Genomic DNA, 24,810 nt, shown 5'->3' with positions numbered 1-24,810 from the left:
TATTTGCCTGGGATTGGCTTAATGATAGAGCATCTTCTTATGCAGAAGGTCCCAGGTTCAATCCCCAGCATCTACAGTTTAAAAAGAAGAGCTAGGTAGTAGGTGATGTGAAAGACCTCCAACCGAGAGCTTGGAGAGTCACCGCCAGTTTGAATAGACAGTACTGACTTTGATGGAACAAGGATCTGATTCAGTATAAGGCAGCTTCATGTGTTCATGTGATAATAAACTCACATGTTTTTCAATTCTCCCTTTTGTAGCAAGATTCATATGGAAACTATTAGTTCATTGTTAGAAAGGTCCCCTGGCCAATCTAGTAAAATTATCTTTTGTCAAGCAAAAAATCACTAGACAATGCATGTAACTGCCAGATTTTGTGCCCAGGCCTGGAAACTTAGAAATTTGCACAGTCTGAAATAAAATGAAATTTTAAATCTCATTTCTTATATTTTTAAGTTATGGAGTGTTATGATTGTGATTATATTGTGATTGCAATTGTGCTGGTCAAGAGCCGTAATAAACTGACACTCGCATGATGCAGTCCCAAATATTAAGCCAGATGATGAGCTTGCTAGGACTTATTTGCTCTCCTTTCTCCAGATCGCTTACTTCCTATTGTGTGCCCAAGGACCTTGTGAGGTCACAGTCATTCAGCCTCTCCCTAGTAAACCGGAAGATCTGGCACCAGCAGCAGCAGGGGAGGACAGGTGGGTTGGCAAAAAACAGTGACAAGGAGCAGGCAGCAGGGGTGGTGGAAAAACTGGAAAACAGGAAGTAGAATGAAATTTCCATTCCCCATGAGTCTTATGGATCTCTTGGTTATGATTCGGTATTACATTATGTCATACTGTTGCTTAAATTTGTTACCTTTTAAAAATTAAACATTTAGTAACAAAATAAGGCTTTAAAAATAAAATATAGTCATTCAGGTCCAAATCTCATCTTCTCTGAAAATTTGTTTTTCTTTAAACAGGCCTAACACAATATTAATAGTAAAGGAATTTAATGAAAGCTCACTAGAAACAAATTTGCTATGATTCCAGTTTCTAGGGCTTCTGTCACTTTCTGGCCTACTCTGCACCTTTGCAATGAATCTATGTGTAGCTAGAAACTGCTACACAAAAGTGTACATGGGGAAGTATATAAATGTAAATAAATGTGCACTAGCTTAGATACTATTCTGCACATGACGTACTATCACATGGATTTGTCCTGATTTAACATCTGCAAAGGCCTCCTACAATTTCTGTGGAGAGACAAATTTACTTCCATGGAACAGCAACTTCCCCCTCCCTCCCCCTCCCACTGCAGACCCTAGTATGCCCTGAAAGGCTGATTGTGGAGGAAATGTGAACCACAGAAATACCTTTGGGAAATCAGCTGGAGCAAGGGGTCAGAGAAGAGGTGGCAAAAGCCACAGTGCCTTTGTGTGGGCAGAAATTTTAGACATTATACAATCCACATAGTTCATCTCCTAGTAAGGAAAACAATAATTGGCGTCACACAAATTTCACCATGGCTTTGATGGTAGACCACCTGCTCCTCCACCCCAAATACAGAAGACCATGTATCATCAAAACTGGCCCAACACTGAAGAATTCCATTAGTGAAAATCAATTAGTAATTTATCACCTCCAATAATCTTCTGATAAGGTTTCAAGTGCACATTATGCATACAGTATATAACTAAGTTTTTAGTACTCACAGGCTTACCATCTGGACCAGGTTCTCCAGGAAAGCCATGATTCCCAGGTTGCCCAGGATCTCCCTAGAAAGAAGACCATACATGTTAGAGTAAAGACAAACATTAAGAACAGCATGCACTATGATTACACTTTCAAAGGAGTGTTAATTCATAAAACCTTGGGAGCAAGCCAAAAGATGCTGTACAAAAGATCTGTTCCTGACAATACAATCTCCCTAGGAGACACTTTCGTACTTTTATAATGTTTTTGCAAAATATGGCCCTGCGCCTGATATCCAAGAAGTTACAGACTAATATAGTACACATAATTAAAAACATTTTGAGGAGGTGATGTTGCAATGCATGCTGGAGGGGGAGTTTTTCGGATGGTTAATGGAAGTAGGAGCAAAGACAATAGTATCATGAAACACACTCCAGGTTAATCTAATAGAGTCTACATTCCCGAAGAAGTCACGGCCTACAAAAATACAGCAATATAACAAAAAATTATTGCTGTTCGATATTCATTAAAAGCAAGTGACATTTAATATCAGCAGCTATACATCTGCTAATATAACATCTAATATATTAAAATCCAAGTCTGCTAACAGAGTCATTAAATGATAGTTAGAAGAACAAGCAGGCTTCTTATTCAGATGAGGATACAGAAAGGGTCTTCTCAGATCTGAATAAATTACCCAGAAAAAGAAGAAATGCTCAATAATTTCTACCAAAGACCAATCACAGATCATAAATCTAGACCCTCTTTCTTGGCCTGCAAAACATTCATGTAAGAATAAGTGGGAGTGAATTCATTCTTGCAAGGAAAAAAATCGATAGATTACGCTATAGAACAGGGGTCCCCAAGCTGAGCCCTTCAGCCTGCATGCAGCCCCCAACCTGCTTGTCTGCTGCTATTTTCCCTCAGCCCATTACTGTTCTTCCTGCCTCAAGAGGCACCATCTACTGATGTCCATCCTGTCCCTTTCTTACAAAAAAGACAATAGCAACATTGTTTTGGTCTCCATGGTTCTTTCTGTGAGCCCCTACTTGTCTTTATCCTCCATAATAGCATTTGGGCCATTCTAGGTGCTTTGCAAGCCAGCTTTTAAACTCCCCCTCTCCATGAATTACAATGTTGAAACTATGTATGTATATAAGGAAGGTAGAGTCTCTGTGTGAATGGGTTAAAGATAAGTCAAGTCTGCTTTTGCAAAAAAAAAAAAAGTAAAAGGCAAAAAAAAGGATACAGTGTTTTTCATATTGAACATCTCTAGAGGCTCCACCCATCAAAGCAAGTGGCTTTCAAAGTTACTAGTGAAATCGCTGCTTGCTGCTGCTGCAAAAAAAAGCATTCTTCCTTCCACAACGAGAGCTGGTTGCTCTGACTTCTGTCCTTGTTTGCTTCTGCCTCTTCTCCCTCACTCAAGCTAGGAATCTTTTTATACATCTGTGATTGCAGGAACTGGTGAGAGGCCTCTTGAGTATTCTCATAGCATTTCCCTTCTCACATCTTCATCCAGCCAAGTTCCCCTCCCTCTGGCTGCCAAATTACAGTATTTGCTGGCGTATAAGACTACTTTTCCCCCCTGAAAAACATGCCTCCAAGTGGGAGGGTCGTCTTATACGCCGGGTGCACTTCAGTTGGGATAGACATAGCTGCCCATAGTGGCCCATAGTACTGTATTTTGAGTGGAAATGTTGGGGGGTCGTCTTATACGCCCAGTTGTCTTATACGCCGGCAAATACGGTACTTCTCACGATGAGGCTTTTAATTTTAAAAAAAAAAATGTTCCTAGCCTGTGTGTATAGCCCAGTGAGTACTGTAGTGTATTGGGGGGGGGGGGTAGGGTCTGTACTCTTCTTTGCCCTGGTCAAATTGAAAATCCCCAGATAATAGCGGCTATTATCTGGGGAGGAGTTAGATCCCTCCAATTATACTACTCATATTATTTATTCAAAGATAACATTGAAACTCTGCAACTGCTGCTTTGCTAAAACCCCTGTAAGATGTCTGCAAAAGGAAGTTCTGTTTCAAATAAGCGAAAAATAGCAGGTGAGCATCGTGTCTTTAATGACAAATGGACTACTGAGTACTTCTTTGTTTTAAATAAGGATAAAGCAGTTTGTCTGATATGCCTTGAAACTGTCTCAGTATTAAAGGAGTACAATATTAAAAGGCACTTTGAACTCTGTTAGAAGATCTGCTCAATATATCAAGGAGAGGTGCAAGTGAACAAGATAAATTCTTAAAAGATCAATGTTTCTGCAGCAGTAGTTTTAGAAAGCATGTTTAAGAGAACCTGTCTCATGTGAGGGCCAGCTATCACGTTGCTAAATATATTACTGAGAGTGGTAGACCATTCTCTGATGGTGAATTTGTTCAAAAGTGTATGGTTAAACTAATGCAGGAAATGTGCCCTGAGAAGGTATCTTGTATTAGTTTTGTCAGTTTATCTGTATCTACAATCACCAGGCATATTGAAGAACTAGAAGAGATGAATATGGCTTTGGTTGTCAGAGATGACATTATAGACACTGCTCAACTACTAATTTTTATGAGGGGAATAGATTCCAACTTCAGAATTACAGAAGAATTGTGTGCACTGCAGAATTTGAAAGGCACTGCAACTGCATAAAACATAGTCTTGAAAGTGTGTAAATCAATAGAAAATCTTGGTCTGAGTGAGATAAACTGAAAAGCATCACAACTGATGGTGCAAGAAATATGGTAGGAAGTAAAACTGGTGTAGTTACAAAAATCAATGAAGAGATATTGAAATTAAACAGTACAATCCCCATGCAATTTCACTGCATCATCTATCAGCAAGCTTTGTGTAGTAAGATTCTTCAGTGAAAAAGTGTGATACATATGATTGTATACAGAATTAATTACATCAGGCATCATGGCCTTGCTCATCATCAGTTTCAGAATTTTCTCTCAGAGATAGATGCAGAATATGGGGATGTATTATACTATGTAGAAGTCAGGTGGCTCAGCAGAAGCAAAGTCCTCAAATGTTTTTTTTTCCAGTCTTCATCATGAAATTGATGTCTTTCTTAAGGAGAAAGGAAAAGGTCAAGAAGCACTTTCTGACCCTGAATAGATTTTTGATTTGGTTTTATTAACTGATATCACAGAGCATCTGAACACATTGAATCTAAGGCTGCAGGGAAAAGGAAAACTTGTGTGTGACATGTATACTGAATTGAAAGCTTTTGAAGCAAAACTAAACATTTTTGAGAAGCAAGTTAGTGAAGGTAACTTTTCAAACTTCTCATGCTGCAATGGACCAAAATTTTAGAAGTATTGGAATTTACAATTCAATGTTGAAAGACACATCAAAGCACTGAACCTATTGTAGGTGGAATTTCAGAACAGATTCACTGATTTCCATAAGCTTGGAAAGGAAATAAGAATGTTTCTATTTGAAGTAGCGCCAGAGGTTGCAAGTAACTCTTTTCAGATGGAACTAACCATTTTGCAAGCCAATGATCATCTCAGACACATTTACAAAGAAAATAATCTGTTAGATTTCTATTCCGGTCTACCTGATATATTTATCAACCTAAAGAAATTTGCAGCAGGCATGTTCATAATCTTTGGCATCACATACATCTGTGAACAAACCTGTGAAATTGAAATGTAGGTAGGTCAAGGCTTACAGATGGACATTTACATGACATTTTTAGACTGTCTGTCACAAACCTTGACTTGGACATCAATGCCTGGGCTAACAGAAAACAGCCACAAAAATCACGCTGACTGGGTAAGCATGTGTAGCTAAATAAAGGGATTCCACAGTAAAACATTATTCCAAAGTGGATTGCATTAAAGTTAACATTTCTTTGTTTAGCTTTGAGAAGGTTTACATTTGATCTAAATAAGTAGGTTAATAATTTTGTTACATTTTGGTTTAAGATGTGGCTCTCTTTAAGCACTGGGCATGTTAATCCACACTCAGCCATCTTGCTCACTAGAGAGGGAAACTAGCTACTAGCAATATCAAAGAAGTGAAAGAAGCTGGTCTGCCTACCAATTCTTCCCTGCAACCTCCTTCACTACCTGTAGCAGAAACTCAGAAGGAAAAAAATATATGGGTACATAAATGTACACTATCCAAACCCTGCCTAATTACATTGTAGTCTCTGAAAGAGACTAAAACGGGAGACTAACTTTGGCAACTAGCTCTCTGTTCAAGAACAGCCTTTTTCAACTTTTTAGCATTGAGAAACCCCCGAAACATTCTTCAGGCTTCAAGAAACCTCAGAAATGGTGTGATCATGCATAATATGGTAGGGAAAGCATAGCTGTGTACATGCTCACCTGGGCCCCCTCCCCATTCCCTCCAGACCCATCATTGTTCGGGGGGTGTCAACATGACCATATATGGTCATATCACCTGATAAATGTTTAACAAATTTAAAAATATATTAAAAATTAATGCCATCAAGAAACCTCAGGGTTTCTTGGCTGAGAAAGCCTGTCCTAGAGGCATGCAACATCACATTTAAGTGAGGCAAGGGAGCAACCACTTAAGATACTTTATCCAATTAACAGTCTCAAAGTTTTGGACAATAGTAATCTCCCATTAATTTGCTATTCTGATTCCCTGAATGATTTCTTCTGAGGCAGGCTGCTAAATCCTGGACTGATGATTTAATCATACCAATATAGCTATTTACCCTTGCCATTACCTTTGTGGGGAAACAAGGCCAAATGTTGTAAGTTGAAAAATACATTTGTGCCATTACCTTGGCGGGGGAAGTCTTAGCATAAACCCAAGCATTGCCTAATCATTACAGATTTATTCCCAACAGTCAGATTTCAACTTCTTTCTACCTCCTATTCCAAATACGCACACTTCCCTTCAAAGTCCAGAGTATCCAGAAACTGAATAGAATGGCCATTGATGATAAATGATATGGGGGCTCAGTATACATGTTTTAAACCTACTTTTCTAAAGTTAGCAACTTTTGTGTTTAATTCTTTTGTGTGGCTGTAATGCCAATCTCCTAGTCATAAATTAAGAAGAGGAGGAATTGGCTTGTATATACCGCTTTTCTCTACCAGAAGGAGTCTAAAAGTGGCTTTCAGGTACCCTGTAAGGGAGGTGGGGCTGAGATAGCCCTGATGTTACTGCTCTGTGAGAACAGTTTAACACTTTGTTTGTTTACAGGATTGTTCTAGCTTCAGCTTGAACAATAAATTCAAATTCTGTGAGAACAGCACTATCAGGGCTGTGATGGTCCCAAGGTCAGCTACCTGGCAGCATGTGGAGGAACAGGGAATAAAACCCAGCCTACCAGGTTAGAAGTCAAAATTCCTAACCACTCTACCAAGCTGGTAAATAGAATTTCTACTCACCTTTGGACCTGAAGGTCCTTGTTTTCCTGGGGGGCATATACACGGAGCTGGTGTAGATCCTACATCACTAGGTCCATTTAGGCACTACCAAAAATAAAAAATATTTTTCAAAAAATACATGTATAAGCAATTTATATTTTCAAATGTAATTGTAGGCCCAACAACAATGTCATAGTTAGATGATACTTAGATGATAGGCTGCTGGTTGGGACCAATTCCTGGGATCATGTGACCCCAATCCTACACCAATTACACTGACTTCCAAACTGTTCCTGATCCTAATTCAAAGTGTTGGCTCTACTATTACGGGACAACTTTCCAAGGGAGGTGCACTAGCCCCTTCACTCTCAACCTTTAGGAGGCAACTCAAGACAAATTTATTCATGACAGCATTTGATTAGTTCTTCTATCTATCAACAGTATAGATTTTTTGTTCTAATTAGTGTTTTAATGTATTTTATGGTATTTTATTATTATTTATTTTGTATACCACCTTGAGTTCCTATAAGGAAGAAAGGCAGCTATGACTTCATTACCATGGCTAATATGTGTATCGGGAGCTAGTAATTCTTGATGTGCATACCATGAGTTATGTATAGTTATAAACAATTTAGAATAAGAGACATAAAAGGATGCTGCTCACAGCACCTCCGCATGATTCACTGCTGTGCCTCTACTTTCTTCCAAGCAGTCTCTGCTAAGAGCAGATAGGGATCAGGGGCAAATGGATCATCCAGTCACTTCCAGTGCTAAGCAGAATTGCTCATCTTTAGAGTCAGCAAGCCCAGAATGGTGATTCATGCAGAAACAATCAGTATTTCTTTTTCCTTTAAAGCAATCTGGATCTGAGCAATAGTCCCAAAGCGCAGATCAAAAATTCACACAGTGGGGCCATATTCAAACGGAGGGGGATTCAGCTCATGTTTCTTTCAGAGTTTTAAGACTCCACTTCTAAAACAAAAGCATGAGTGGATGAAAAAAAGCTCCCTTTCTCCTAAGGAAGACATACTATCATGCTTCATGGAATTGTGCCTTGTATTTTTCCACCAGAAATTTTGGACATAGGCATGGAATCACAGAAAATTACTGTAGACAGCAGGGAACTCCTCTCCTGTTTCCTCATCCCACTACAGTCCAAAAGGCTCCTCCAAATGCTGTTCTTGAGGGAATTGGGACCCCCATGAACATGTGAGGAAGGGGTCTGCAGGAAAGGGAAATAGGCAAGAGGGGGAACCTTCAGTTTGTAGAAAATCTCTGTGGAATCCAATCCATTTTCTACTCCAATTCCAGTATTATAATTAGTGTGTATCCACTGGAATATACTCAGCAATTGGTAACAAAAATCTTATTCATAAGTATAAAACTTGGCATAAAAACAAAAATATCATTCCCCTGAAGTATTTAGATCTTTTCTCTCCTACATCAACAGTTCAATTTCAATACCACATGAACTAAATACCACTACCCATGAAAATATTTTAATTCTGAGTAATGGAGTACAGCTTGTATGTCAAATTTAATGCAAAATAATGCAATCCAATAAGAGTTTCATAATACTACTTAGTCTTTTAAAGAGATTCCATGCCCAATAACACAAATATCTTTTTTTTAGGAAGAATTCACTTCCCCAAGCAAAATAGCAAGTTCTTACTTGATGGAGTGATGTGGGACTTACAAAGGAAAAGAAAAAAGAAAGATAAATACTACCTTAAAGTCAGTATGAATAGAAGTGCTTTTGCATACCTCTCCATTCTGGAATAAAAGACAAACAATGTTCACAAATTTAGAAAGGCTATGAAAAGTATGTTTGGATTCAATTAAATATGCACACAATAGAAAGCCTGCACTATTCAACCAGCCAGAATCAAGTATTGTTACAGATGTTTCAGGGACTATTTTAATATTTCCAGAAAAGGAAGTCCAACATCTTTTCACAGTAAAAAGTAACCAAGAAAGATCCCATCTAATGGCATTTCTATGCACGCTGTTTGAGTAAAAGCAGCTTACATTTTTAGAATGGCTAGACAGATTGTTCATACTATACACAATTAGGGCACATATTCTTTAAAAAAAAATAAGTTATTTACAGGCCCTCCCTCCTCCCGTATTTAAGTATCATTAAGGAGTATTCAACAATCCTTAGAACACCATTTCTCCATACTCACAAAGCCAGGTATCTCACAGGCTGTTTCCCGGTTGTTTTGCTCTGGGTCACAGTAGATCCTCAGCTTTTGCAAATCAAACTGTTTAAAAAAAGGATTATGAACTCATTAGATAACAGCTTATGATAGGGTTAATTAAAATGTCTTGATAGGAGGCAGAAGAACAAATTGTCAACCAGAGTGCCCCATGCTGCTGAAGAAGAAGAAGAAGAAGAAGAAGAGTTGATTCTTATATGCCGCTTTTCCCTACCCAAAGGAGTCTCAAAGCAGCTTACAGTCGCCTTCCCTTTCCTCTCCCCATAACAGACATCCCGTGAGGTGGGTGAGGCTGAGAGAGCCCTGAGATGCTTCCTGTTTTTAAAGTCTGGGATTGCACCCCAGACCATTTCCACTCCACACTGGGGGGGGGGGGTCGCCCCCTTTGCCATCTGTTTGCCTGACAGGAAGTGGAAACTTTCCACCAGCCTTTTTTTAACTTCTCAATCTTTGTCACATGACAAAAACACCCAATCATCTGCAAGCACCATCTTGTTGCCTCTAACTGCTTCCCCCTTCCAAGTCTGAAGTTGTTTTAAATCACCCCAATCATGTTACAATGCTATTCCAGTATAGGAAAATCATTTTGTCCTGACCCACTGCCATTTGCCTCCTCTTGCTGACCTGATGCTCCAGGCAGTGAAAAGGAGGTGTGTGGTGGCATGGGGGGGGGCAATTTTCCTATACTAGAATAGCATTGTAACACAATTCCAGTATAGAAAATAAGTTTCCCCCATCCCACCCACTGCCACGCATCTCCTCTTTGGCAAGCCGAGGCTTGGGTCTACAAAGAGGAGGCACGCTGTGTAAGTGAGCCTCCCCGTTGATCTGTCCTGCTGACCAGGAGGCTTGCCTTTAGAGTGTGCCCCCCATTGGCCAGCTAGAGCCTTGGAACAGAACACTGTTCTAAAGGCAAGCCTCCCAGCCAGCTGGAGCATCACAACAAACACACACAAGTTATGCTGGAATTGCTTAGTAACACAACCAGCCATTTATTTTTAAAGGTAGGGGAAGTTGGGAGAGTTGTCAACAAAAGTGATGTTACAGGGGCATGAGAACAATGTTGGACAAAGACTGGAAAAGGTGGAATTTCAACGTTTCCACACTGGCCAGCCCTGACTCATCCCTTGTTAGCTCCCAGTACAAAACCTGAAAACCGGATTACAGAGGATTCCCTTGGGGTGGGGAAACTGAGGTGGCAAACTGGGTCTGCACCTGAAAGGGGGAATTTCAATGTGGAAATGGAGAAATAACTCGACCCTATGCAAATGGAAATCCGAGACAAAACCCTTGTGCAGACACAGTCGGGGTTTATTCGTAGTTTTAGGGGATGGTTTGCATAAAGGTCATCCTAAATGCTTACTATGTGAGCAGGGGTGGGGGCATCAGAAATGGCAGAAGACATGCCTCCATTAAATCCCAGAGGTCAAAAGTAAGGCAGGCCCACAGAACATAATCTGGCTGTAATGACAAAAATCACAGCTTTGACCATTTTTCTACCTTAGCCCTCACAATGGAATATGGAGGCAGTGGCAGGTTTTATACCTTTACATCAAAGTAGCCCTAATGTAAAGTTATTATAGGAATACTAGTAATTACATTTAATTTATGAAATAGAAAAACACAGCTGAATAATTGAATTTAGCCAAGTAGTGCAACGCAAAGGTCATCATCAACTATGCCAGATTTAATGCATTTGTTAAAGCACTTCTTTTCCCTATCCAAGAAAAAGAATTCGAGGCTGCTCATGACCAAACAAAACAAGTTAAGTAAAAAAAAGTAAAAATTTAGAAAAATATGAAAAGCAAAGAGTAAGATTCAAATTAGCTATAAAACTTAATTGAGAACTACAGCCACAACTACACATTAAATATTAAATGCCAAGACAGCATTTTCCTGGCAGCTGAAGTTGGAGCAAATAGAACTTCCTTGACAAAAGAATTCAATAAATTTCTTACCGCCGCACCAGGGATGCTGGGGGGAAATATGCAAAAAGGTTCCTGAAAAAAGTGTTAAGTTAGGAAGGCTCACATAAAAGGCGACCTTTAATGTATCCAGGACCCAGATCACCGAGAGCTTTAGACATCAATCCCACACTTCATAGTTCCTAGAAGCCAACTGGAAACCAGTGGAAATGTTATCCAGTCCAGTCCACACTGTGGCAACAGCATTTTGAAGCAAATGTAGCTTTTGAATACTTTTTGAAGGCAACTCTTTTGAAAAGATCTTTACTGTAATCTAATTTAGATATCATTAGATATGAATTACCGTGACCAAACAGCCAGGAAAAGGCACGGGTAATAAACCAGCTTAACACAATGAAACAGCTTCTTGGAACCCTAAGAGATACTTGGGAACCCTATGAGATCCAAGAGCACCCTTCATCTGTCACCCTGAATTTGAAGGGAGTGTGTAGCCCCATCCAACACAAACTATACTAAATTCCAGGAACACACAGATTGCCTAATCTCCCAAGGAGGAGGGGTGTATGTTTTTTGCTTTCAAAAGTGCTCAGCCTCCACATCAGAATGTTAACTGATTCCTGGGATTTGATAGAAAAGAGAGAATTCCATTCGAAATGGGAAATCAAAAAAGTTTAAAAAACACCCTATTCCATTTACTGTACAGGCAGCAGAGAAGTAACATGATAGGAGTCTGACAATGAACTGTACTGGCTAACTTTCCAGTTGCCCTTTGATGGCAAAATAATCTCTATGCTCCATGTTATTGTTGTGATTCATGCTCCATCTTTGACTGATGAAGGAATTGCCTTAAGAAGTGACCTTATATGAATCACATCATTCATCTAGATCAGTGGTCCCCAACCTTTTTATCACTGGGGACCACTCAACGCCTTTTACTGAGGCCCGGTGGGGGGGGGTAGTTTACTCTCAACCACTGCCCTAGCGCTCTCTGATCACTATGGTAATGTTTAAACGTCCCTTCAAAATAAGATACAGACACACCACAACAATGAAGTGTGTTGTAAAGGGCTGGGGGGGGATGAAGTAAAGGGCCGGGGGGGAGGGAGAAGGCGTCCTTTGGGGCCCACCTCCAATTAGTCGAAGGACCACATGTGGTCCGCAGCCCACAGGTTGGGGATCGCTAATCTAGATAGTCTAGTCCCATCTACTCAGACTGACAACAGTTCTCCATGGCCTCATACATAGAGATGGGTCCACTGCTCAGTGGAAGAGCATACACTAAACATGCAGAAGGCCCCAGATTCAATTTCCAACCTCTTGAGTTAAAAGGACTGAGTAGGAGGTGGCATAAAAGACCCTCTGCCTGAGACCCTGGAGATCTGATTCCAATGGTCTGATGCGGCGTAAAACAGTTTCACGCGTTTGCGCTGGGGCTGCCGCACGTGCACGGGCCCCCAGGCCGTCCTCTCCCCCCACTCTGGAGCAGCGGTCCGCGGCAGCCAAAAGGTTGCGGACCGCTGCTTTAAGGGCTCACTACCTCACAATCAGCAGGGAAGCAGGCATGAGCCAGGGGTAGGGAAACAAGGAAATGTGAAGGCAGTGGCAACTTTCCACAGGAATTACTCAGATCCAAAGGGAGCTCCACAAGATTTGAACTTCCAAAGGGGCTGGCCTCAGTATGGACAAAGAGAAAGAGTGTATAAGGCAAAGAGAAAGAGGTCAAGGTGGACACATTGCCTCTTGCTTTGAAGCAAGAAAGAGAACAAGGGTGGAGGAAATCTCCTCCCTCTCAGTCTGAGGTCTGTGTGCTTTATGTTGCCCAAAGTGAATGAATCATGCTGACTAACTTATTTCATGGTCATGTTTAATACAAATAGAAGTTTGTGTGACACTGGACTTGATTGGTATTTGGTCTGATCAAGCCTGACTCTTCTTATATTCTTATAATCAGAAATACCCATTGCAGTCTGTTGGAACATCTTATGTACTGTAACCCATTTCACAATACAAGCTGCTAATTAATATTGCTTGTAAAACTGCAAATTGTGCTTGACTTTTGCAACAAAACACAACAAGGCAGACAGAAAGGGCTACATGTTTCTCAAAATTAGTTCAAACACATCCTTGCAGAGGATAAAATCTGGCATTCTTGAACACAGCCATGAAAAATTCCATGCATTACATAGACAAGTAAAGCAGAGAAACATCAGGAAAAAAAAGACAATTGACTATTATAGATTAATCTTTTGAAATGCTGCCAAAGCCAATAAAAGGAATACAGAACAGTTGATTACAACTCTTCCTCTTCTGTTTAACATTATATTCTTTTAAAAAAATAACCCCAGATTTCTAGGAAAATGTTGACAATTCCACAATTTAGCAATGCCCATGCATATTTGCTTTGAACAAGTCTATTCAAATTTTACCTAGTACGGGGGGGGGGGGGGGTTCCTGTCGGCCCTGGAGGGGTTTCCCAAATGGGTGGGAGTTAATTAATTTTAATGTATTTTTAAAATCTGTCAAACATCCTCCCAAAATGGCCAACGATGGGTCTGAAGGGGATGGGAAGGGGAGGGGCCTCAGGTGGGTAAGGAGACAGCTATGCTTCCCAACCATATTCTGCACAACCATGCCACTTTTGGCATTTCTTTAAGCCTGAAGAATGTTTCAGGGGGTTCTCAATGGTAAAAAGTTGAGAAAGGCTGATCAAGTGCTTTATACAGATACAGTAAAGAAAATAATATGCATAAAGCTAGATGTTTTCCATACAGGGAAGTGTTCTGTGGTTTCCAGTTGCAGCTTCAGCTGCCAATACAATACAGCAGCAAATGGCATGTTTCCCCACATTTTCCCTGCCCCAATTGTCCAGTAGCCTCTCAAACCATGACAGCAGGAAGTTTTCAGATTTTAAAAAAATCTCAATATGTGTATCAGATTCTTTGAATTCCCAGGGGTTTTTTGTATAAAAAGAAATCCAGTCTCTTTCCTTATGAGATATAAAGTCAAAGGAACATTTGTGTGATGAAATCAATTACAGACTTTTTTAAAGGAAACTTAAGAATTGAGAGAACCTCACAGATTTTAATCAGAAAATATAGAACAAATAATTTAAAAGCCCTCCAGTGGCAGGGGGCCAATACATGGACAGGGGCAAAGAAAATGGCTGCTGTCTGCATGGAACCAGGAAAATCGAAACCTCCCTCATCCACACGACAGCCATGCAGGTTTTGCTGTGGTCTTTCCCAAATCCTAGTAGCAAAGATTTGAGAATGATCACAGAATAGCTGATGAATACCCTGGAGGCACACAGAAGCACCACAGAGCTGTGGGGAAGTGGGAAGAAATGCTTCCCAATAGCATTGAATCAGGGACAAATGACCTATGTGGAAGAGTTTTCAGTCTTTCACCCATTCACACAGCTGCCTCCATGCCCTCCACACAGGAAGTTGGGGTTAAGCAGTAATTCTGAGGGGCTTTTTGCACGGCTTCAAAATAGCACAATGGTTGCTAATTGAAAACGCTACTAATTTGCCTTAACGCACGACGTCGTAGACAATCTGCAACACTCCTGAAACCGACCAGCAAAAAGCGCTTCGTTGTAGCGCTTTCAGGGGAATCCCAAAAAGTGGATTCACCCTCCGGAAAGCGATACACTCCTGCAACCAATCTGCAACAATAGCGATAAAGACCTGTGCGTTAACATTGTTGCGGTTTCTTCAAAGTCCCTCCTCCTGAGCCTGTCCTCCAAACTTCCGGCGAAGCGATCGCCATTTTTTTTCCCCCGAGCGAGTGGAGATCAACGCTCCGGCGAGCCTCCGTTTAGCCAGTGAGGCTTCCCAGGCTGCAGTCCCAGGCTGCAGTCCCTCCTCAGAGCTGTTTACAGTCACTAAGCACAAGAAGCCCGCAGAAGCCCGTTTGCTGATGTATTTTCCCTTTATTTTTCACACTGTTTCGGCTGAAAATCGCGCCCGTGAGGGGGGGGGAGGGGGGATTTTTTTCCCCCACTCGGAGGCAGCGTGGCCACGATCAAATGACAGCTCAAACAGAGGCTTCCCGGCTTCAGTCCCTCCCCTTCAGTCACTAAGCACACACATTTCACACATTCCATTCAGCCGAAAATCGGGCCCGTGAGAGGGGGGGGATTTTTTTTTTTTCACTCTGAGCCAGCGTGTTAACGATCAAACGATCAAACGACAGCTCAAACACCCCAGGCAGCTGGATGGGTCTCTCCGTTGCAACGAATCTACCCAGATTCGTTACAATGGGTCTGTTTTTTGTTTTTTTTTTTAAATCTTCCTTAAAGGGAAAGGGGCTGTTTGGGAGCATGCTAACGGCTGCCCATTGGCTGCTTGACGGCCAGGGGCGGGACGAGCTTGGCAATAGCGCTTCCTTTCTAGCGATTTCTGCCGAGACCGGAAGCCTGTGGGAAACGCTAAAAAACGCAACTGATTCCACTACAAAGGCAGGTATGCATAACGACGAATTCCACTATTTTAAATGGCGATTTTTCATTCAGTGACCAATTTGCAACAAAGATCCCCGTGCAAAAAGGCCCTGGTTATCTGTCTTGTATGAATGCAGGTGTAAGGAGCTCACTGAAGACTCAAAATCCTGGTTAGTGAGTGCGATAAGCTACGCCATCAGAAGTAGAAAACAAAAAAAACCTGAAATCTCTCCCATATACAGGTTTCAAATTCCCACCTTGCATATTGTAATATAATTTTTAGTATTTAATAATAAAACATTACCTATAGTAACAAAGGTGAATTATTTTTACCTATTGAATATATCCTTTCAAATGCAAGTGCACCATACCTCGGACAGAACACACCGCAGTCAGAGAAACCATCTCCAATTCTACCATAAATATAACTTAAGACCGCAAATCTAAGTCTTAGTAATTCCTTCCACACCTAGCCAATCAAGTTCCAAGTAACTGCATTGAGGATCAGGCTGTAAATCTAATTGAGAGCTACCTAGACAATGGACACACACTTACTTGAACAGTCTCCTCTTTCCCAGAATATTTTCCTATTTGAGTTAGTCCACTGATATAAATTCCTAAAACAGGATGCAATGTCTTCATTTCAGCCTCTTGATCATCAATGTACAGTGTCACATCTGCTTCTGTTACTAAGAGACGTATTTGATGCCAGCCTCCATCAAACAAAATCTAGACAAATGAGGGATTAATTAGTTCTACATTTAAAGGAAACTAACAAGGCTTCTTTTGCAAAATTTACTGGCCATCATTACACTCATCAATCAATTTGGTGACTAAGTAGCTTCATGCAAAAAGAAAAGACTCACAATTTGTGTCAAGACATTCACTGGAGAACAACTCAACACTCATTTGGGGATTTTTCCTACTGGTACATGTAGCTGAACTATATGACAGGTTTCAGCTTCCCTGCTTGTCTGGGATAGTCCCAGTTTAGATAGTCCATTAACCTCTTCCTTCTTTATAACAGAACTAGTAAATAAGCCTGCTGCAGTTAAGAATGCAGCGGGCGCTAGAAAGGTAGCTAGCAAGGGGTGTGGGGGGATAGCCAGCATGTGGGCGCAGTGGTAGGGCGGGGAGGTGTGTGGTAGACATACCAGTGGGATGAGCAGGCAGCAGCTGGTGGGGTTGGAGTTGTGCTCCGCACCAGGGGAGGGTAAGCGCTACATTAGTGGGCTCTGCACCGCTGGCTTCCCTGGCCCTCAGCGTCAGGGCTGTGACCTTGATGGTGGGGCTCCAGCAAACTGGTGGGGCTCCACAAAACTGCTGGGCAATTGTTTAATAATTCTGCTTAGTTTTCTGGCATCACTTTGTAAAGTAAGAGGATGGTGAGTTTGCAAAACATAGCATTAGGTAATTGCCTCTGAGCCTCCTGTGTACAGTCCAACATGAGCAGCAACTTGCTACCCAACAACAGGATTATTTCCTGGTCTACACTTCCCAAATTTTATACATGTGCACCCTGTGAGAACTGGCAGAAAGCTCATATATTTGGTTATCTTTATTCAAGTTCTTAAAAGATCTGAAAATAACAAAAAAATTATTTCTCTATTCATTTAAAACAGACAAAATAGCCACAAATACATCAGTTTACAAATGAAGTGCTCTACCTTTACACGGGGTGCAGTGAAAGTAACAACTTGAGAACTGTTTATTTTGCTTGTTGTTGTAAAGGACAATGTTCTGTCCTCTCCATTCACAGTGACCGCTATCTGTGGCCTCCCATCCAAGCTTAATATCCTCCACAAGTCCCAAGTTTTTCTGACTTTGAACCTCTGAGTAGAGACAAACACATACGACGGAGGAAGGCCTTCTGGAAACACATCCCTAGAAATCAATTTTTTTAAAGAAAAATAATTTTGATGATGGAGAATATACAAAGCAACATACAAGACAAGAAACCACATCTTATTAGAACTGGTTAGCCATCCAAAAAAGAAATGTCTGGGTATACCTACAGATAGTTTTTAAATGTAAATTTGCTCTAGATTCAAAGAATGTTATTAAGTATCATACTAACAGGCTTACCAAAAGAAAGAAGATAATTTTTCTTTCACGCATCCACGGACTTCAAATTGCCACTGGATGGAAAGACAAGAAGCGCGGCATGTGGATGCATGGGTGTGTAAAATAAGAGAACTGTGAATGGTGAAACCGACTCGTTTGGTCAACCAGAGATGACCAGAAGAATTTCAAGATTATTGGGAGGGATATCTAACAGCTCTGCCACTTTCTTTGTCTTTGTAATTTTCTTTAATAATGAAATTTTTAAAAAAATGAATAAAAAGAAATACCTGGTTAATTCTGACAAGTCAACACTTGAAGTTACTTCGTATGCTTTTGCATTAGTAGATGGGATTTGAATTCTCTTTTTCACCTTTCTCTTCACACCTAAACCTAAGAGGATATCAAATCCTTTTTCATCCCGAGAGGCAACAGGAATTCTAGTTGGACAAACTGATTCTACAAAGAAAACAGACACACAGGTTAGTAACTGAGGCACTGCTAGGGAGAAGGCCCTATCCCGGTAGCCATCGTTTTACCTCAGAGGGTAGGGATCTGTGATACAAGGCCACACTGGAACATTTTATCAAAAAGTTAGAAGTAAGCATGGTGTCATGAAAGCTGGTTCATGCAGACCTCCCCACCCCCACTGCCATCTACAACACGCAGATAATATTTACATTACAGAGTTAACATTGCTGCAACAATGTACACAAACAGTTTGAAGTGCTATATAAATGGTACATTCCATCATTGGATATTTTACTTCAATGAAATATCAGAGTATAGAACTGCCAATGCACTGAGGGTCAGGGTATTGGTGTTTATACTACTGAACACTGTGCAAAGTGTCAGCAGCTTTTTCCCCGCCCATGTCTGCCTATAAAGATGCCTTCACACACATAATGCATTTTCAATCCACTTTCATGCACTTGTAAATGAGGATGATGATTTTATAGCCTGTCCTTCCCTAGTAGGTTCAAGGTGGGTAACAACACGGTTAAAACATTCAATATAATACATTTATGAATAAATAAAGTCTATATTTAATAATAAACCATTAATATAATTTAGACTTTAAAATTAATAAATGAGTTAAAAGCTGCCTCTCTATATAACTAAAATCCTTCTAAGTGTTTATCAGTAAAGTTCATTGAAAGTGGGTTGAAAGTGTATGTGCATGTGAAAGCACCTTATGTCAATGACCTCCTACCAAACGTGAAGAGAGTCTCTATGCAGAGCTTCATGCATGTGAGAACCAATGGGATCTGTAAGCATTTTAAATGAATCTGTAACAGGTTGTAAAAGCTACGTGTCCTCTGAAAGGCAGCTCACTGAATCACACATATTTGGTTTCTCCTTCATTGCCTGAGTTGCAGCACTGGCACGTGACTGGTACAAGTCAAAAGCCTCTAGCCAGATGCTTTATCACATCTGTGATTAAGTTGCCCAATTGCCTTTGCAGCTGTGAAGGAGCTGGGGAACTGTTGTGTAGTGGGTTCGCTAGGAAATAAGTGAGACGCGGTCGTGCATGAAGCAGCTCTTTATTGCTTCCAGGAGTGGGTACATGTTGAAGGCAACCATGCAGACTGGAGACTTGCCTGGACAAGCCCCCACTTATATACAGGAGGTTGAATTACCCTAGGCCAAGCGTGATTGGCTTTGCGGTGCTTGATTGATTCAAACTCATTGAGCCCCACAGGTGGGGATCCGACAGCTCATTGGTTGTTCTTCGGGGCTGCTTGGATCCTGCTCCAGACCCCAAGCTCAGCCCTCGCATACACAACAGGAACCTATTGCTAGAATCAGCATATATCAGGCCTTGTAGACCATTCTATATACAAAGAAACAATTTGTGTTTCTTGATTATATGGTATGGTCTTCTCTTGTTTTGAGTCCACTAGAGAACAGAGGTCTCCATGGGGCATGCACAGCTTGCCACAATTTCAAAAAGGGGATTGTCCAGCACATGGAAAGCACCAGTGAGAAAGGATGGCAAGGCTTGAATGTCCATAAAAGATTTAAAATTCAATGGAGGTGCTTGAGTTGCTAAAATTTGAAAACTGCTCATCTACCTGTTCCCAATGTCACCTAGCAGTCACATTAGTCTTAACAAGAACTGAAGACTTAACGCCAGCAGCTCAATGCCTCTTTCCCACTCCCAATAGCCCTTTCCAGCCCTCTGTGCCAATAGTCAGCAAGACTTATAGGGGGAACATAAAGGATCCATTGAGGTCCCACTTTTACAACACTAGAAGAATCTCGAGCAAGACACACAATCAAGCAAAATAGAAAGCAGGTATGGAGTGCATTTGCAGTAATCCAGTTATGTTTTGACTTATCCACTGAGCCTGCTATGGACTCACAGCCATATTCATTCTAAAAGAGTATGATGTACTTGCGAAAAAAATTCAAACTTGGACAAATACTAATTTTAAAAAAATACAGCACAATACTGGGCACTTAACCTAGATTGGGTTTTTTTGTTTTTTGTTTTTTTAAAAAAGCTTAAGAAATTCAAGTGCCAAAATTTCTTTTCACTGACATAATATACAGTAAAACCTCTATTACTCAGACTTCTCAGGGGACTGAGATGAGAAATTTGTCCCAAAAAGAAGCAGCACACTGATAAGAAGGGAACAGAAAGACCACAGTCCCAGAAACAAGATTAGTTTCCGATCCCAGCAAGGTTTTTAACGTTGCCATCACCAACAGGCCCCAATCCAATGGATCAGACACACACGCTCAGCTTAACGTACCTCAAGTAACTATTCTCAAGATAAAATGGGGAAGGGAGAACCATTCATGCCATTCTGAGCTCCTTGGAGAGGTAAAGTGAGGTGAAAATACACTAGACGGGCAGACTACTCATTGGAGTTCTTTGGGTCATAACCCATGTACTGAAATAAATACTCGACACGGTCACAAGACTTCATTACAGCGTGATAAAAATGAATACTTGAACTTTTGCTTTCCCACTCAAGGAACACTGAAGGGAAAACTCTTCACGTTTTTGAAAAGCACCCCTTGCTTGTGTTTTGAGAGTTGATCCCCTTGGAGACACTGCATGAAAAGTCTTGATGGGTTCACGAAGTTAATTCTGGCTTATAAGCTCTTGAGGCTGCTGCAAATACCAGAAGACAATCAGCCAGCCAGATTCTTAACAGCTAGTCTAGACTTGGAAATTCGCAGATGTGGTAATTTCAACATTTGCCTTGTCCATGGCTTTCATTCCTACGCTTTACATGCAAATACATCCCCCCCCCTTCAATTCCAAACCTGAATTTTGTTCTGCTGCAAAACAACATTTCCCTGTACAATTACATAATGCAGCTGTACTGGTCTCATCTTTTAACCTGTAAAGCAGCCTTTCTCTCTTTTTTTTTTTACAATTGAGAAGCTCCTGGAACATTCTTCAGGCTTTGAGAAACCCCAGAAGTGGTGTGATCATGCAAAACATGTTTGGGAAGCATAGCTGTGTACATGCCTACCAGGGGCCCCTCCCCTTCCCACCCCCTCCAGGCCCATCAATGGCCATTTTGAGAGGGGGGAATGGGTTGACACAACTATATATGGTCATATTACATGATAAATGTTAAACAAATTTTAAAATTATATTAAAAATTAATCCCACCCATTTGGGAAACCCTTCTGAGGCCGTCAATAAACCCCAGTTGAGAAAGCCTGTTGTAAAATATCACAGTACAGCCAAATAGTTATACAACACCATGTCTGAGGCATGTAATATATACACACATCCATAGATCCATTCATAGATCCATATGCTACATCATATTTTCAGAGAACATTCAGATTTACCTTCACAGAGTTTTTGCTTTATTACTTCTCTTATTCTGGATATTGCAATATAATCTTCAACATAGAAAACATATCTCGAAGAGGGCTTGTTGGCAATTGCTCTCAATTCATCCTCTTCAGTTTCTGAACCAACTCCAATGGCAAACAAGGTGATTTTGTTCTTTCTTGCTTCAGCTGCCACATCTTTGACTTCATCTTGTGACTTACCATCAGTGAGAACCACTGCTATTTTTGTAAGGAATCTGGGGGATTTAGCAAATTGATGGTCGATGGCAAATTGAATGGCTCTCCCCGTTCTTGTATTTCCACCCAAATACTGTATGGATTCCATTTCTCTGACTAAGTTTTCATTGGAGTCATGTGTTCCCAGTGGAATCTCAAGGACAGGGTAATCACTGTACTGAACTACTCCAACCTGAGTAAACTTGGGCCCAATATTAAAATTGCTTGTAATATTAAGAAGCCATCTTTTAACAATTTCAAAGTTTTCTGGTCCAACACTGTAGGAACCATCCAAGATGAAAACTAAATCTGATGGGGCAGTTCGACAACCTTTAGATAAGAGAGAGACAGAGAGAGAAAAACATATGTCAAATTAAGTTTCTTTTAAAAGCAGAAATTTTCATTAGAAGGTGATTTCTTCAAACTGCCAACTTTCGATCAATCCCTAGATTTCAGAAACATAATACTGCTACAAAAAAAATAAAATATGTTTGCATTCAGTTAAGCCAATCCAATATAGGACAGGATTGATGATGATTATATTATTCGTTCAGTTGTGTCCGACTCTCGGAGATTCCATAGGAAAGTATTCGCCATGCCCCTGTCTCTGACTGCTTCTTTTAGTTGGTTCATAGTCATTAGATTTCAACAAAATTAGTAAAACCTATTGACAAATTAAAGCCTACTGATTACAACAGTTCACAGCTATACCAGTTGGGACCAATATCTCTGATATCTTATCACCCAACCGTCTTCAGCTTTTCAGTAAATTTCTGTTTAGTCAACCACTGAAATTTTATGATAAACAACCACGTGCATCAGAGCTGTCTTGGAGGGCAGTATATAAATAATAAATTCTTGTGAGAGTCCAACTATCATAGGGTACATGGAAGATACCTGCTGTGGGACTCCATGATCCTGCCTCCCCAACAAACACACACATAGACACTCTCATTTCCCCCTCCCTACTTGCCTCTCCAACCTAGTCCCTCTCCCCTCAATCCCTCTCTCCCTCCCCCACACAATAACATTCCCCCCACTTCCCCCTTACCTCTCCCACCCACCTCTCCTTCCTGGTCCCACTCCCCCCACACCTTTCCCACACATCTTGCCTCTCCCATCTACCTCTCCTTCCCCCAACCATCTCAGAAACACACTTTCCCCCATACCTATCGTAGAAGCCCCCCGCTGGTGGCTGCAGTGCCTCTCCGTTTCCCAGGCCGTCCCCGCTCTGCAGAGGGCAGAGCCGGCCAAGGAAGCCAGGCACTGCAGCGACAGGACTTCCCCAGCCTGCCCTGCTCTGCAGAGGGCAGGACTGGCTAGAAGAGTGCCATGCCGTGGCAGCACAGAGCCCCCTGTTTACTTCAAAGGCGGTGCCTTGCCCCGCAGAAGCTGTGCAGTCACACAGTGACCCCAGCCAGCTTCACAGGTGACACCTCACCCCACAGCTATTGTGTGAGTCGCACGGTGGCCTCAGCCGGATTTAGGGCCCCCGCCTCTGCCAGCTTCACAGCCATACCCAGTTCCATCTCAGGGGGCATGCCAGAAGATGTGTTCCACATCAATAATAATAATAATAATTATTATTACAAAGAACACTGGGTCATTAACAAGCTCATAAAACATGTCAAAATCTTTACAAGATCTCTATTACTTCTTTGACTACTTGCATAAAGTTTTTCATTTATATTATGCTTGAACTTTCTCAGATGTGGGGAATACCCTGCTGTTTTCATTAATGAGACTTTATTACATAATAAATATTACTCATCTTGGAGAAACAAAATGAACCAGTAGATATAACGTGGGGCAGGACCTTTCAAAACCCTGCAGAGTGGTTTGTGGTTTTACCAGTTCACTGGAAAGAAACCACAAGTAACCTTGAATGAACAAGCACCACCAGAAAATGGTAATTTCTAACCACATTTGGTTTTTTCTAAACCCTTGGTGTCTAACCACAAACAAAAGTGTAATACACCCTTAAATAGCATTCATGTCCCTATATGGATTATTCCTAATTAGATCTCTATGCACAGGCTGGCAATATGGCTATCTGCTCTAAATGAATCAAGACGTTATGATCCAGAGCAACATGCATAAATTGGCTTCTAATTTTTCTCCTTAAAAGAATAAGCATACTCTATTACAATAAATTCAGCATCAGCACAAATCACCTTCATTATACTTAAATTAACAAGAAATGTATAGTTAATTTAAATTAAGTTTCCCTATCTTGAAATGTGTCTATTTTCAGAATATTAACTGTTTCCATGGTTACTAGTAGAACTGAATAATGATCTGCAAGTAAGTAAAGACTTTATTTAACACAAAACTTTTAGGTCCTATGCCCCACATGCACTAAGGAATTGTATTTATTTAGAGATTTCTTTGGCTATTCATGCAAGGTTACTAAACAAGAACACTGATTTGAAGGGAAAGATTACATGTCTACACACATATGTTGGGACATATTTATTTATTCATTTGATTTATATACCGCCCCTCACTACAATGGATTGTATGGGCCAAACGAGATGTGATACCGGGAAATGCATGTACAGATCCCAGATTTCTTTCTTGTTTGGCTTTATGTCACTAGAACATTTCAGAGACAAGAACTGGTAATCACTGGGCACAACACTGTTTCTGTCTGTTTATGCAAAAGTATTTATAAATTTCAAAAGGGAACACACTTTAGGGCTTAGGAAACAAGAACTATGCCAAATGTATTTACTTAATTTGTAGCATATACCTTCGGCAAGGCGGAGGACAAAATATAGAAAATAAGAACTTGGAAGGCATGAAGTGCAGAATGCCAGATAACAATAGTCTGTGAGTAAGACTGAGCTCTTCCACCAGGCATTTGGCAAAGGGAGTACCTGGAGTTACGAACCGGAGTCCTACCCAACATTGGGCATTGCACATCTGGTGGGGTAGATCTGTGCCTAACTGAATTTTTCAGAGCAAGTAGCGTCACTGGATGATTGTAACAGCTCACTGGGATAGAGGGCAACTGCTGTTTTTTTTACTGCCATCTGGGGACTTATGTTGTTCGATATTGTTGTGCAATAGGTAGATGGGAGAGGCAA

The 24,810-nt window shown here is 40.9% G+C and overlaps 1 protein-coding gene across 2 annotated transcripts in view; it reads right to left on the bottom strand.

Moving 5' to 3' along the window:
* The window catches only part of LOC143822911 (uncharacterized), a 123,037-nt gene that overhangs the window by 76,982 nt on the left and 21,245 nt on the right, over window positions 1-24,810 (bottom strand). The window contains exons 3-10 of one of the 2 annotated variants that reach the window (XM_077308635.1): window positions 21,500-22,051; window positions 17,971-18,139; window positions 17,287-17,503; window positions 16,175-16,348; window positions 9,218-9,295; window positions 8,796-8,804; window positions 7,053-7,136; window positions 1,706-1,768 (exon numbers count right to left, since the gene is read on the bottom strand). In XM_077308635.1, coding sequence (XP_077164750.1) covers window positions 1,706-1,768; window positions 7,053-7,136; window positions 8,796-8,804; window positions 9,218-9,295; window positions 16,175-16,348; window positions 17,287-17,503; window positions 17,971-18,139; window positions 21,500-22,051 — 1,346 coding nt within the window. Of the gene's footprint in view, window positions 1-1,705; window positions 1,769-7,052; window positions 7,139-8,795; window positions 8,805-9,217; window positions 9,296-16,174; window positions 16,349-17,286; window positions 17,504-17,970; window positions 18,140-21,499; window positions 22,052-24,810 lie in introns of those variants that run through there. The other variant, XM_077308621.1, reaches the window with a different exon arrangement.

Source organism: Paroedura picta, chromosome 1, assembly GCF_049243985.1.
Source record: "Paroedura picta isolate Pp20150507F chromosome 1, Ppicta_v3.0, whole genome shotgun sequence".
In the NCBI taxonomy this organism is placed as follows: domain Eukaryota; kingdom Metazoa; phylum Chordata; class Lepidosauria; order Squamata; family Gekkonidae; genus Paroedura; species Paroedura picta.
This window is presented reverse-complemented; position numbering and strand designations above follow the sequence as displayed.